General features: G+C 49.2%; 1 protein-coding gene across 1 annotated transcript in view; it reads left to right on the forward strand.

Annotated features, from left to right (window-relative positions):
• The window catches only part of CEP104 (centrosomal protein 104), a 212455-nt gene that overhangs the window by 92081 nt on the left and 104783 nt on the right, over positions 1–15591 (forward strand). Inside the window, exons 9-11 of the mRNA XM_075328831.1 lie at positions 1705–1950; positions 4274–4477; positions 4593–4760. Of these exons, the coding sequence (XP_075184946.1) occupies positions 1705–1950; positions 4274–4477; positions 4593–4760 (618 nt within the window). The remainder of the gene's footprint in view (positions 1–1704; positions 1951–4273; positions 4478–4592; positions 4761–15591) is intronic.

The raw sequence follows: 15591 nt of genomic DNA on the forward strand, positions 1-15591 counted from the left end.
CCAGAGCTGCACTCACTATTCTGCTGGTGCAGTCACTGTGTACATACATTGCATTACTTATCCTATACTGATCCTGAGTTACCTCCTGTATTATACTCCAGAGCTGCACTCACTATTCTGCTGGTGCCGTCACTGTGTACATACATTACATTACTTATCCTGTACTAATCCTGAGTTACATTCTGTATTATACTCCAGAGCTGCACTCACTATTCTGCTGGTGCAGTCACTGTGTACATACATTGCATTACTTATCCTGTACTGATCCTGAGTTACATTCTGTATTATACTCCAGAGCTGCACTCACTATTCTGCTGGTGCCGTCACTGTGTACATACATTACATTACTTATCCTGTACTAATCCTGAGTTACCTCCTGTATTATACTGCAGAGCTGCACTCACTATTCTGCTGGTGCAGTCACTGTGTACATAATACAGCCACTGGTGAAAAAATATCAATTATCAAAAAACAGCAAATAGTAAAATATAACTTTTTAATAATGTTTCTCTAAAAAAGGAAAGAAACCTTGCCTTGATTAAAATAATGCCATATGAAGGATATAATGCTGTATCGCCCTTAAAGGACTATAGAAAGGGCCAATACATCCTATCGGCTGTCATCAATCAACACACATAAAGACTGCTTACTACTGGCAACCAAACCAAGAGCACTTAATTAAATCGGTATAAATAGGACTTCAGACCTCAGGGTCGTTTCACCCTGGCAACGGCCTATTTCCAAGATTATACCATACCATACCCTCATATACCAGATGGAGGAGATGGAAACACCACCGCCTATAACAGTGTTGAAACAATCAAAGTAGTGCCCAAAAAGACTATACAGCAGGGTAAATAGTCAAAGCCCCATTGTATCCTTGTCTGGTTAGAAAAATGGAACAATCTCACCCGTGTCGGTGTGTTCAATTTCCATAAAAGCAGATTGCCACCATCAACGGCGTATCCACGGACATTTCCACTCTGGATCCGGGACCCCTTCCAAAGTGACAAAATGCTATGTATATCCCCAATTCTCCTTCTCCCGACGCGTTTCCTATATGCTATTCTTCAGGGGAGTCAATATAAGGAGATGCAGGTTTTTAGTGGAAAAACCTCAAAGGGTTCACAGATGGTGACAGCTGGGATCCTTTTTGCTGTACCTGTGTACATACATTACTGTACTGTGCTGTACTGTGTACATACATTATATTACTGATCCTGTACTGATCCTGAGTTACATCCTGTATTATACTCCAGAGCTGCACTCACTATTCTGCTGGTGCAGTCACTGTGTACATACATTACATTACATTACATTACTTATCCTGTACTGATCCTGAGTTACATCCTGTATTATATTCCAGAGCTGCACTCACTATTCTGCTGGTGCAGTCACTGTGTACTTACATTACTGATCCTGTACTGATCCTGAGTTACCTCCTGTATTGTACTCCAGAGCTGCACTCACAAGTCTCTTGTGTACTATAAGCCCTGGTTATACCCTTGTTACCTTGCTGTCAGACATGACGGTATTGCAGGGGAGCAGTTTTTCGGTACATCATGTGCAGGGTGTCTGGACCTCCTCTCCATCTGCTGAAATCTGACAGATAATGAGGAGATGACCACATGTGTTCTGTGATTATTTCTATCCTGAATATCTCTTATTCTGTATCTTGTGTCTGATGTTTCCGATCATCATCAGATGCTCAGAGCTCCTGAGACGTCTCTGGACCCCCTGGAGCAGTCGGTCAGCCCTCAGCCTCCTCAGCAGCACAAAGCAGCCACCTCCCCACAGCCAGAAAAGGAGCGAAGTACAGAGAAGAAGGCTAAGAAGGAGCGGCAAGTGGTGCCAGACAAACTACCCAAAGTCACCTCTCCCAAGCCTCCTCCCCAGCACCGCTCTCCCTCTCCTCCTCCAGCCCCAGCTGCAACTGTTCCCGGGATCAATGTAAGTGACCTAAAGAGATTTTCATAGTACGGCAAGTTATTCTCTACCCAGAGGATAGGAGATAGGCGCAGAGGCCAAGCAGGCGTACCTCCACTCCATAGGAGATTGGGATCTGCACCATATTGTTTACTGGGGGTCACAAAGATCAAGTCCAATGATCTGCAAGCTAAGAAGAGTGTTCTAACATTCCATTTATAAGGAACCTATAATCCTATCCACATCAGGTATACTGATTATATATAGAGCCACAAGGTGCAGCTGAGATGATTATGCACCTTTGCCTTGTACTTGTGACACCTACCATGATGCTATAAAGGGAAGATGATAAATGTACACTCCCTGACAGAAGTTCTGTCGCTTATCCTTGTTATGTAAATAAAAGCTTATAACCTGACTTTAAATTCATCCATTGGTTTTATAAATTACCCTTTTGAAAGCTGAAACCCTCCAAAGTTTGGTTTAGATTATAAAAATAAAGTTGCTGCAAAGCTTAAATATTGATCATTTAATGAACACAGAAAGGTCAGATTTTGACAAGACAAAAGTTTTGTCGCCCACAGAAAGTAATGTGAAAATCAAACAAATAATTCACTTCTAATACAAAGATATGTTGCATACCATTGGTGAATGAAGTTGTGGTGCTATTAGAGCGATATTTAATATTTTGTGTGACTTCAATGAGCTTGAAGGACTGCATACATGGGGTTCAACAATGATTCATTCAATTTATTGATGAAGTCATCAGGAATAGCAAAAAATGCAGTCTTACATGCCTCCCAGAGTTCATCTAGATTCTTTGGTTTTGTCTTCCAAGCTTCCTCTTTCATCCTACCCCAAACATGCTCAATGATGTTCATGTCTGGTGACTGGGCTGGCCAGTCCGAGAGCACCTTGATCTTCTTTGCCAGGAGGAACTTTGTTGTAGAGATGGATGGATGAGATGGAGCACCATCCTGCTGCAGAATTTGACCCCTTTTATGATTGGGAATGTAAGAGGTAGCTAATACTTCTTGATATTTTAGGCTATTGATATTGCCTTCCATTTTGCAAATGTTTCACACACCCCCATACTGAATGTAACCCCAGACCATGATCTTTCCACCACCAAACTTAACTGTTTTCTGTATCCATATAGCCTCCAGTAGGTCTCCGGCAGTATTTGCGGCGGTTGTGGTGTAATTCAAGTTTAGATTCATCAGAGAAATCGACCTTCTGCCACTTTTCCAGCATCCATCTGTTTAGCAGACTGTGGGACTTGGCAAATGTCACACGGTTTTTTAATTGCCTTGTGTTTAGTGCTGGCTTCTGGGCACTGATTCGACCATGGAGGCCATTTCGAGACTGAATCCTACAAACTGTTCTAGTTGACACAGGGACTTGAGGTGACCAGGCCTGTTGGAGCTCTGCTGCAGTGGAAGAGGGTCTGGCTTTGGATTTTCTTACCAACAAACGTTCCTCCTGAGCAGTTGTCTTGCGGGGTCTGCCGGACCGAGGCTTGTCAAAAACATCTCCAGTCTCTTTAAATCTTTTTTTAATTCTTTGTACTTGACGCTGAGACACATTGCCAGCCACCTCTGCAGTGGATCTGGTCTTCAGCCTCTTGAGAATCAAGGCTTTGGTCGCAGGGTAGATTTTTGGCAGGTTGTCAGAGGTCAAGTTGCAGTTGAAGTGAAGGTCTGGGGTGCTGGGTTTCTTTTTATACACAGCCACTAATTAACCGATCATTTAGTGAGCACAGGTGAGGATGTAAACTAGGATTGGGTGCATTATATGACAAGGTGACAAAACCTTTCTCTTGCCAAAATCTGACCTTTCTGTGTTCATTAAATGATCAATATTTCAGCTTTGCAACAACTTTATTTTCATAACCTAAACCAAATTTGGGAGGTTTTCAGCTTTCAAAAGAGTAATTTATAAAACCAATGGATGAATTTAAAATTAGGTTATAAGCTTTTATTTACATAACATGGATAAGCGACAGAACTTCTGTTAGGGACTGTATGATCGCTGGGGGTCCAGCTGGCAGGGCTCATATCCTGAGATCAAGGTTCCTATAGTCGCATGGATTAATGGGCCTCATGTTACCTAAAGTTTGTCCACATCTATGAGACTGATGCAGATAGTCGTTGTGTTAGTCCATAGGAGTGAATTAAGCAGTGGTCATGTATGGTCACTACCCCTCCTGACACATGAGACGATGGGACCCTCGGTTTTGAGACCAGTAGGGGTCCCATCAATTGAACCAACAGTGATCATACAGTTATCATCTACCCCAGGAATGAGGACTCAATGTATTTAGCAGCCATGTTTTTTTTCCCTTCAGGTTGATGCTTTACCCTATGACGAGCGACCTCTCCCAGCTCAGCGGAAGCAGCAGGACGATGCCTTTACTTACCTGGAGCCAGAGATAAATGAGGATTTTGCCGGGGAGACCCCCAGAAGCCGGATTACTGGTGAGCCGGAGCCACTGACGGAGAAGGCTATGAGAGAAGCCGGATTTGCCATTGAAGTTTTCGGTGAAGCTTTGGTAAGTGTCGGCCTGTGAAGGTCTACAGTAAATTAGAAAAAATTCTTATAGATGAGCTAGTAAAGACTTCTGCATTCAGACAAAGTTTTTATTATTTTGTATATAAATGTCTTAGGTTGCGGGAGCTTATTCTAAGACTTGGTCGTACAGAGAAGACGCCTTAGTGGCGGTGTATAAGAAGCTGTCGGACGTGCCCACAACTACCTCCAAGGACGATCTAAAGAGTATGCTGAGGGCAGCCGTGTTTCTTATCCGAAGAGCCATCAAAGACAAAGTATCTGCAGTAAGTGATCACATAATAATCACCAGCAACCCAGAGACTCGTACCAATGACCGTACAGTGGATCCAAAGAGCACGTCTTAAAGGGGCAGGCATGCACAATAGTAAGGGTTTTCTAGGTGCTAGGGTCACCTATATGTAATGCTTCACCTCCTCTCACTCCTAAATTATAGTTCCTGATCCACAGCAGTCTGGGCAGAGCTGATGCAGCTTTGTAGTTTGCTTAACACTAGAAGTCCCAGAGAGGCGTCATTTAACATTTCTACCATTGGAACCCTATGAAGCTTGAAATTCCTGGAACTTCTAGTGTTAAAGGGAACCTGTCACCACTTTTTCGGCCTATAAGCCACGGACACCACCATCGGGCTCTTATATACTGCATTCTAACATGCTGTATATAAGAGCCCAGACCACTCTGTAGAACGTTAAAAAGACTTTATAATACTTACCGAACGGTCGCTCTGCAGTGGATTTTAGTCAGATGGGCGTCTCCGTTGTCCAGTGCCGGCGCCTCCTCTTTCGGCCATCTTTGTCCTCCTTCTTCTGAAGTCGGGGTGCATGACGCATCCTACATCATCCACACTCGCCGGCATTGAGGTCCTGCGCTTGCGCACTTTGAGCTGCCCTGAGCAGATAAAAGTATGGTAGTGCGCCTGCACGGGACCGGCGAGTATGTATGACGTAAGCGCATCATACACCGCGGCTTCAGAAGATGAAGGATGAAGATAGCCGAAAAAGGAGGCGCCAGCACTGCAGAATGGAGATGTCCATCTAACTAGATCCACCGCAGCGACCGATTTAGGGGAGTATTGTAAAGACTCTATGTTCTACACAGCGGCCTGGGCTCTTATATACAGAATGTTGGAATGCTGTATATAAGAGCTCACTAGTGGTGGCTGCAGCTTATAGTCCCCAAATCTGCTGACAGGTTCCCTTTTTAATGTAAACCATGACAATTGGAGGAAATGCTAAAAGTGTGTGTGTGTGTGTGTGTGTGTGTATGTGTATAAGATATTAATCAACCTATACTGATCTGGTAGGTCTGCTGCTCCAGTTCCCCTGCTCCCATGCGCACCTCCTTTCTTTATTTACCTTCCTAGTTATAGTGTCACTGCAGCCAATCGGTGGTCATGTGTTAAACACGTCTGACACCAGTGATTAGCAGCAGAGATCTTGTGTTATACATTTATACATTTGTTATACACCTCTGACACCAGTGATTGGCTGCAGCAGTCTTGTGTATGCATTTCTGACTCCAGTGAGTGTTTGCAGTCACCATATGTTGTAAATTTCTGACACCAGTGATTGGATACAGTGGTCTTGTTTTGTACAACGCTATCAACAGTGATTGGCTGGAGCAGTCATGTGTTATACACCTCTAACACTAGTGATTGGCTGCAGCAGTTATGTGGGTAGATTTCATCATGGCAAGGTAAACATAGACTGGTGGGAGCCCCAGGGAGCGGCATGTGGTGTTTAGGGGATTTTGTTTTTTGTTTTTGTTTTTAGTTGTAGTTTTTTTTACCATTTCCTTTATTTACGCAATTTCCTTCCGTTTTGAGATATCCCCTTTAATGCATTCTGTTCCAGATCCGCACGGCTGTGGGCGACACGTTATTTCTGTGCCCCTGGAATGATGATGCCAGCACCCTTTTTTTTTTTTTTTTTTTTCTTTTCAAATTACCGTGGTAAATGCTCCTCATCAGACCCTTTTTTTTTTTTTTCTTTTTTTTTTCTTTTCTCAATCCATCCGGTCCCTCCTGTGTGTATCCAGCGCTGTCCCCCGCCCTGCAGAAGGTAACACAGGGGCGCTGTGCAGGCTCCGGACTATAGATAATATGACCCCTGTGCTCCCTGCTCTGGAGCTTTATTCCGAGCAGCTGCGGCCATCAGGTAAAATCAACCACATGCGACTTTTTCTGGAAATAAAAATAATCTTCCTGCTTCCAAGATGGTTTCTGTACAACGCTAAACTCCACATATTGGTTCTTTTGTATATGTGTTTTATCAGACCGTTTCAGCCCCGTCTGCCGTACTCGGGCAACAGAATTAATGATTGCAGCTCCTGTTTTCCAGCTACATCAGTTTTTAATCAGAAAAGCATTAGGTGAGTGCGAGCTGCTGTGTCCTGCGGCCAGCAGCCTGTACTCGGTGGGTGGGCGGCCGGTGGGATTCTCCGGTCCCTGCCTCTCTTGGCTCGGCAGCAGCGAGTAGATCGGTGACTATTATAAAGCTGATGTATAAGCAGTTTTTTAATAGCTGGTGAAAATTGGAGCTTCAACCTGGGTCTAGCACATGACATGCCACATGCTCGCAGCGTGTACACACGGGCGCCCTGCGTGTCTCCACCAGGAGCAAAGAGACTTCCTCTGTAATGCATATATAGATACACATATACATACATACATATATACACACACACATACATACATAGATATATATATATATATATATATATATCTCTATCTATCTATATATATATATATATATATATATATATATATATATATATATATATATATATATATATATATATATATATATATATATAATCTCTATGTATGTGTGTGTGTGTGTATATGTATGTATGTGTGTGTATATATATGTATATATATGTATGTATATCTATATATATAATTGCCTTATTCTGTCTGTCTGTCTGTCATGCTCCAAAATTGTGTCCTTACGGTGACACAAAGCTGATTGGCCGCTGGGCTCGCCATGGCCCCGCCCCCCCACACGGATTGGCCGCTCGCCCAGGCTGCGCCCCCACACGGATTGGCCAGCCGCTCGCCCAGGCTCCGCCCCCCCACAGATTGGCCTCTCGCCCCGGCACCCTGCAGGCATTGGCAATTCGGCCACGCCCCGCCCCCCTCACGCAATGCACGCTAGCTCTGGCCCCGCCCCCTCCCTCCCCCCGCGCATTCCCCGAACTGACACGGCTGTCACGGAGGTGAGTACTGTACTCCCCCCCCCCCCCCCCCCCCCCCGGCCCCCGCTCGCACGGGAGTGGTGTGGATACGTTGGTAACCATGCTCGCATGGTTACAAGCGCATCAAGGTCCTGCTGCGGCGGAAGATCCACACGCACACACATAGCACACACACAAACATACACACACATCAGATCACACTCACTCTCACACACACCTCACACACACCTCACACACACCTCACATCGCATCCACACACTCACAGCATCCGGCGATATCGCTTGCTTCTCGGCCTCGATACTGTGCTGTTGTGACCTTCCAGGACCTGACGGAGGATCACATGGCCAGAGGCATGTGGTATCTCCGGATGTTGTGAGTGTAAGCGCGTATGTGCGATATCGTCAGTGTCTGTGTGTGTGAGTGTATGCGATCGGGTGTGTGTGAGTGGATGCGATCGGGTGTGTGTGAGTGGATGCGATCGGGTGTGTGAGTGTCGGCAGAGGAGCACGGCGTGCTGGAGGAGGCTGGGAGCAGAGAGGCTGATCATGGGGAAGGCTGGGAGGGGGAGGCTGATGCTGGGGGAGACTGGGAGGGGAAGGCTGATGCTGAAGGAGGCTGGGAGGGGGAGGCTGGGAGGAAGGAGGCTGGGAGGAGAGAGGCTGATCCTGGGGAAGGCTGGGAAGGGGAGGCTGATGCTGAAGGAGGCTGGAAAGAGAGAGGCTGATGCTGGGGGAGGCTGAAAGGAGAGAGGCTGAGGCTGGGAGGAGAGAGGCTGATGCTGGGGAAGGCTGATGCTGAGGGAGGCTGGGAGGGGAAAGCTGATGCTGGGGAAGGCTGGGAGGACGGAGGCTGGGAGGAGAGAGGCTGATCCTGGGGAAGGCTGGGAGAGGGAGGCTGATGCTGGGGGAGGCTGGAAGGAGAGAGGCTGATGCTAGGGGAGGCTGGAAGAAGAGAGGCTGATGCTGGGGGAGGCTGATGCTGGGGGAGGCTGGGAGGAGAGAGGCTGATGCTGGGGAAGGCTGGGAGGAGAGAGGCTGATGCTGGGGACAGAGAGGAGAGGCTGATGCTGGGAGGAGAGAGGCTGATGCTGGGATGAGAGAGGCTGATGCTGGGAGGAGAGAGGCTGATGCTGGGGGAGGCTGGGAGGGGGAGGCTGATGCTGGGGGAGGCTGGGACGAGGGAGGCTGATGCTGGTGGAGGCTGATGCTGGGGGAGGCTGGAAGGAGAGAGGCTGATGCTGGTGGAGGCTGATGCTTGGGGAGGCTGATGCTGGGGGAGACTGGGAGGGGAAGGCTGATGCTGAGGGAGGCTGGGAGGGGGAGGCTGGGAGGAAGGAGGCTGGGAGGAGAGAGGCTGATCCTGGGGAAGGCTGGGAACGGGAGGCTGATGCTGAGGGAGGCTGGAAGGAGAGAGGCTGATGCTGGGGGAGGCTGGAAGGAGAGAGGCTGATGCTGGTGGAGGCTGATGCTTGGGGAGGCTGATGCTGGGGGAGACTGGGAGCGGAAGGCTGATGCTGAGGGAGGCTGGGAGGGGGAGGCTGGGAGGAAGGAGGCTGGGAGGAGAGAGGCTAATCCTGGGGAAGGCTGGGAAGGGGAGGCTGATGCTGAGGGAGGCTGGAAGGAGAGAGGCTGATGCTGGGGGAGGCTGGAAGGAGAGAGGCTGAGGCTGGGAGGAGAGAGGCTGATGCTGGGGAAGGCTGATGCTGAGGGAGGCTGGGAGGGGAAAGCTGATGCTGGGGAAGGCTGGGAGGACGGAGGCTGGGAGGAGAGAGGCTGATCCTGGGGAAGGCTGGGAGAGGGAGGCTGATGCTGGAGGAGGCTGGAAGGAGAGAGGCTGATGCTGGCGGAGGCTGATGCTGGGGGAGGCTGGAAGGAGAGAGGCTGATGCTGGTGGAGGCTGATGCTTGGGGAGGCTGGGAGAGGGAGGCTGATGCTGAGGGAGGCTGGGAGGAGGGAGGCTGGGAGAGGTAGGCTGAGAGAAGAGAGGCTGATGCTGGGGGAGGCTGATGCTGGGGGAGGCTGGGAGAGGGAGGCTGATGCTGGGGGAGGGTGGGAGGAGAGAGGCTGATGCTGGGGAAGGCTGGGAGGAGAGAGGCTGATGCTGGGGACAGAGGAGAGGCTGATGCTGGGAGGAGAGAGGCTGATGCTGGGAGGAGAGAGGCTGATGCTAGGATGAGAGAGGCTGATGCTGGGAGGAGAGAGGCTGATGCTGGGAGGAGAGAGGCTGATGCTGGGAGGAGAGAGGCTGATGCTGGGGGCAGAGAAGCTGATGCTGGGGGCAGAGAGGCTGATGCTGGTGCAGCATGGGGGATGGAGCACGATGGGGGGGGTGCGCAGCATCGGGGATGGAGCATGATGGGGGGTGCGCAGCATCGGGGATGGAGCACGTTTGGGAGTGCGCAGCATGGCGGATGGAGCACGTTTGGGAGTGCGCAGCATGGCGGATGGAGCACGTTTGGGAGTGCACAGCATGGGAGATGGAGCACGATGGGGGGTGCGCAGCATAGGGGATGGAGCACGATGGGGAGTGTGCTGCATGGGGGATGGAGCACGTTTGGGAGTGCGCACCTCCCCCCAACACACACACACACACACACACACACACACACACACACACACGCGCGCGCGCACTGCACAACACACCACACACCACACACCACACACACACACACTGGGAACCACAAACAACTGCCCTACACAGACACCCACACACACAGACAACGCTGCACACACAAATATACGCACATACCGCACAACACACACATTGCACAAAACATACCTCCCCCCAAAACACACCACACACACACAAACCGCGCAACACACACACAACGCTACAGACACACAGCGCTCCACAAACAACGCAACACACGCAACACACATACAACACCGCTCTCACCCCCCGTCACACCCAGACAACACCCAGAACATGTACAGCGCCCTACACAAACACTTGGTAACTACACACAACAACATCTATATATATATATATATAACAAAAATCATACATGAACTACACAATACGTAAATTCTAGAATACCCGATGCGTAGAATCGGGCCACCTTCTAGTATATATATAATTGCCTTATTCTGTCTGTCTGTCTGTCTGTCTTGCTCCAAAATTGTGTCCTTACGGTGACAAACAGCGGATTGGCCGCTGGCCTCGCCATGGCCCCGCCCCCCACACAGATTGGCCGCTCGCCTCGGCTCCTCCCCCCCCCGCACGGATTGGCCGCTCGCCTCGGGTCCGCCCCCCCGCACGGATTGGCGGCTCGCCCAGGCTCTGCCCCCCACACGGAATGGCTTTTCACCCCGAGGTGAGCGCATCAAGGTCCTGCAGCGGCGGAACACACACACACGCACGCACATAAGAACAGACACACACACACACACACACACACACACACCTCAGATCACGCTCACTCTCACACACCTCACACACACATTAGATCGCATCCACGTCCTGCAGCGGCGGAACACACACACACGCACACACATAAGAACAGACACACACACACATCAGATCACACTCACTCTCACACACACCTCACACACACATCAGATCGCATCCACATACTCACAACATCCCATGATATCGCTTGCTTCTCGGCGGCGATACTGTGCAGTGACCTTCCAGGACCTGCCGGAGGATCACATGGCCGGAAGCATGTGGTATCTCCGGATGTTGTGATTGTGTCAGCGCGTATGTGCGATATCGTCAGTGTGTCTGTGAGTGTATGCGATCGGATGTGTGTGAGTGTGTGTGTGTGTGTGTGTGTGTGTGTGAGTGTATGCGATCGGATGTGTGTGTGTGTGAGTGTATGCGATCGGATGTGTGTGAGTGTGAGTGTATGCGATCAGATGTGTGCATGTTTACTGTCTGATGTGTGACTGTGGAGCACGATGGGGAGTGCGCAGCATGGGGGATGGAGCACGATGGGGGGGTGCGCAGCATGGGGGATGGAGCACGATGGGGAGTGCGCAGCATGGGTGATGGAGCACGTTTGGGAGTGCGCAGCATGGAGGATGGAGCACGATGGGGAGTGCGCAGCATGGGGGATGGAGCACGATGGGGGGTGCGCAGCATGGGGGATGGAGCACGATGGGAGGTGCGCAGCATGGGGGATGGAGCACGATGGGGAGTGCGCAGCATGGGGGATGGAGCACGATGGGGAGTGCGCAGCATGGGGGATGGAGCACGATGGGGAGTGCGCAGCTTAGGGGATGGAGCACGATGGGGAATGCGCAGCATGGGGGATGGAGCATGATGGGGAATGCGCAGCATGGGGGATGGAGCACAATGGGCAGTGAGGATGGAGCACGATGGGGGGTGCGCAGCATGGGGGATGGAGCACGATGGGGGGTGCGCAGCATGGGCGATGGAGCACGATGAGGGGTGCGCAGCATGGGCGATGGAGCACAATGGGGAGTGGGGATGGAGCACGATGGGGGGGGGTGCGCATCATGGGGGATGGAGCACGATGGGGGGTGCACACCTCCCCCCAAAACACACACACACACACACACACTGCACAACACACCACACACACACTGGGAACCACAAACACTGCCCTACACAGACACCCACACACACACAACACCCAACACACAAACACCGCGGCACACACAAATATACGCACATACCGCACAACACACACATTGCACAAAACATACCTCCCCCCAAAACACACACACACACCCCACACAAACCGCGCAACACACACACACAATGATACAGACACACAGCGCTCCACAAATAACGACACACAACCCAACACACAAACAACACCGCTCTCATCCCCCGCCACACCCAGACAACACCCAGAACATGTACAGCCCCTACACAAACACTTGGTAACTACACACAACAACATCTATATATATATATATATAACAAAAATCATACACTAACTACACAATACGTAACTTCTAGAATACCCGATGCGTAGAATCGGGCCACCTTCTAGTATATATATATATATATATATATATATATATATATATATATATATATATATATATATATATATATATATATATATATATATATATATATATTATATTATATTATATTATATTTTATATTATAATATAATATGTTTATTTATTTTATTTTTTATTATTTATTTGTGCTCCCAAGTTCCTTGTGAATTTCTGATTTTATTTATTTATTTGTGCTCCCAGGTTCCTTATGAGTTTCTGATTTTATTTATGTATTTATTTATTTATTTTTGCTCCCAGGTCCCTTGTGAATGTCTGATTTATATTCTTTTTTTTTTTTTTTTTTTTTAAAAATCCTGTGTCTTTGATGTGGCACGTGTGTGTGTGTGTGTGTGTGTGTGTGTGTGTGTGTGTGTGTGTGTGTGTGTATATAATCCCGCGGACACCGTGGCACAGAACCAATCTAAGGCAGAATACATTAGGGTGAAGTTTATGGTCATACGTCCACTCTTCATCTAAAGTGCCATAAAGCGTCATTGCCGGATGCGTTTTACGGTAGTAATTATTATTTTTTTCTTCCCTGCTTGAAGTTCTGTGAATTATTTCTAGAACTATCGGGGACGAATTATCAAAGCTTTTACATTTAGAAAACTGTCTAAAAGCTTTGAAAAGTCACCAAATTTTTGCGCAGTGAGGATTTTGCAAGTGTTGCAACTTTTGGCATTTTCATGCCAAAATGGATTGAGCTGGGGAGGAGCCGGGACGGGACATGGCCATGCGCGCCCATCAAGTTCATCAAAAGTGCCGGCACATCTGACTGGTCTAACCTTTTTGCTGTGGTACACACCTTTCAGACAATGTGTCGATTTTTTCAGGCGCGCGAAGATCTCCACAGAGACTCCTTCCTAAGGACGCAGGGCCATCCGCTGATTCTGGTGAGGTACACCGAGGCAAATACAATCCTTGCTTCCCACTGCTTCACTTGTAGCTCTGCATATCATTGCTCCCCTTCCTGGCATACTCCTATTAGGAACATGCAGAACTCTAAGGGTACTAAGAGTGCTAAGGCTCATAGTCTATTATTCAGCCTGCACTGCCTGCCACGCTGAGCTACCACATAAACACCTCTTTTCACTCTGAGTCCTGTTCCCCTATAACCCCCCAAGACCCCCCCGCCGCAACAGTCAGCCCAGAGCCTAGGGCTCCCAGCCCACCGGAATGGGCACAGTTTCTTCCCAATCCATGGAAAAACTGTCACAGAACCTGGTGCTGGCTATGCAATGTCGTCCTCCACACCCTTCTGGGCCCCTGGACGGAACGCAGCCTGAGGATACCCCTATGGAGGATTCTTCTGAGGTAATCCGGGCCCATGCTTCACCGGTTGCAGGGATCAGAAAAAGAGCACACGGCCGGGTGTCTCCAGCACTCTCTCATGGCCCCCATGGCTCTCCCTTGGGAGCACACAGGGCAGGTTCTCCCACACGCTCCACGGCTTCTGAAGAGCTGGAGGAGGGAGAATGCTGTTTGTACCAGGATGATTCCTTGGTTTCACGCTCCCCAGATGATCAAACTGCAATAGACACCCTTATAGCAGCAGTCAACCAAACACTGCATGTGAAGGATCCCCCATCCACTACCACTGACCATGCGGTTTCCTTTAAGAGGGCAAGGAAACCCCAAAAGGTTTTCGCTGATCACCCAGCGTTTCAGGATATCCTCACAAAGCAAAGGGAGAAGCCTGACAGGCGCTTCGGTAACCGTAAACTCATGGAGTCCCGGTACCCTTTTGCCTCACCTGCCCCTAAGGGCTGGGCCGATGTGCCCTCGGTCGATCCCCCGGTCTCCCGCCTTGCCACAAAAACGATCCTGTCTTTACCCGATGGTTCTTCCATCAAGGACCCGACAGACAGACAGGTGGAGCACCTCGCCCGCTCTGCCTTTGTTATCTGACTACCTTCTATTTCTAGGTATCCCTTCCTCTCACAGTGATCTCGTATATTTGAACACACACTGTTTTCTCTACAATCATATAGGTATGTCTCATGTACTCCTGATAACCCTCTTTAGGGTGGTTTTCCTGTACAGCGGTCATTGTTACCATTACCTCCTCCAGAGGACATTATTTCAAAGACAGACCATTATGATACATTATGTTGATTCTCTTTTTCGACATAGATTAACTATCAGTATCAAAAAGCTTGTTGATATTGTTTTGTCCCCTTTTTTTTCCCTTAATGGTACATTCTTATACTGAACATGTATGGTATGAACATTATTTTGTTTGTATAACAATTAATTAAATTTCTTTATCGTTCCTTTGGGAGACCCAGACCATGGGTGTTTAGCTTCTGTCTCCGGAGGACACACAAAGTACTACACTTAAAAGTGTAGCTCCTCCCTCTGAGCTTATACACCCCCTGATGAGCAGACTCAGCCAGTTTATCGCTTTGTGTCAGGAGGCATACATCCACACATGCATTCTCATCTGATTTGTTTGATTTTTTGGAAAGAGTTTGAAGAAAAGCGGGTCCATGTCTGGACTCCCGGCATGTCCCTTCTCACCCCACTGTGTCGGCGGTGTTGTTAAGGTTGATTTCCAAGGCTGGAGCCTTACATACCGCACTCCTTCACCATCCCTCATGGGCTCTGGCTTGAAGTGGGAGCCAGCACGGTCTCCATGCCTAGCAGGAGACCGGTCTCCATCCGCAGCCCTTCAGGACACTGCTGGACCAGAGCACTCATCCCCAGGGACCTGGCCCTGCGTCTCGGCAGCTAAGTACCTGAGACGTTTATGTTGGGGGTCCCTGTGCTTTATTGTTTGGGGGAGAGTGTGTTTGCTGTGTTTTTTGACATTTCCGGCGGGTTCTCTAGCTGTCGCACGAGAACCGCGCCGATAGTGCCTGCTCGTCGGCTTCGCCGCTCGAATTTAGGCCCCGGCTTCGCCGGAGGCCTAGTTTCTGTTTCA

The sequence above is a fragment of the Anomaloglossus baeobatrachus genome, chromosome 11 (assembly GCF_048569485.1).
Source record: "Anomaloglossus baeobatrachus isolate aAnoBae1 chromosome 11, aAnoBae1.hap1, whole genome shotgun sequence".
Classification (NCBI taxonomy): domain Eukaryota; kingdom Metazoa; phylum Chordata; class Amphibia; order Anura; family Aromobatidae; genus Anomaloglossus; species Anomaloglossus baeobatrachus.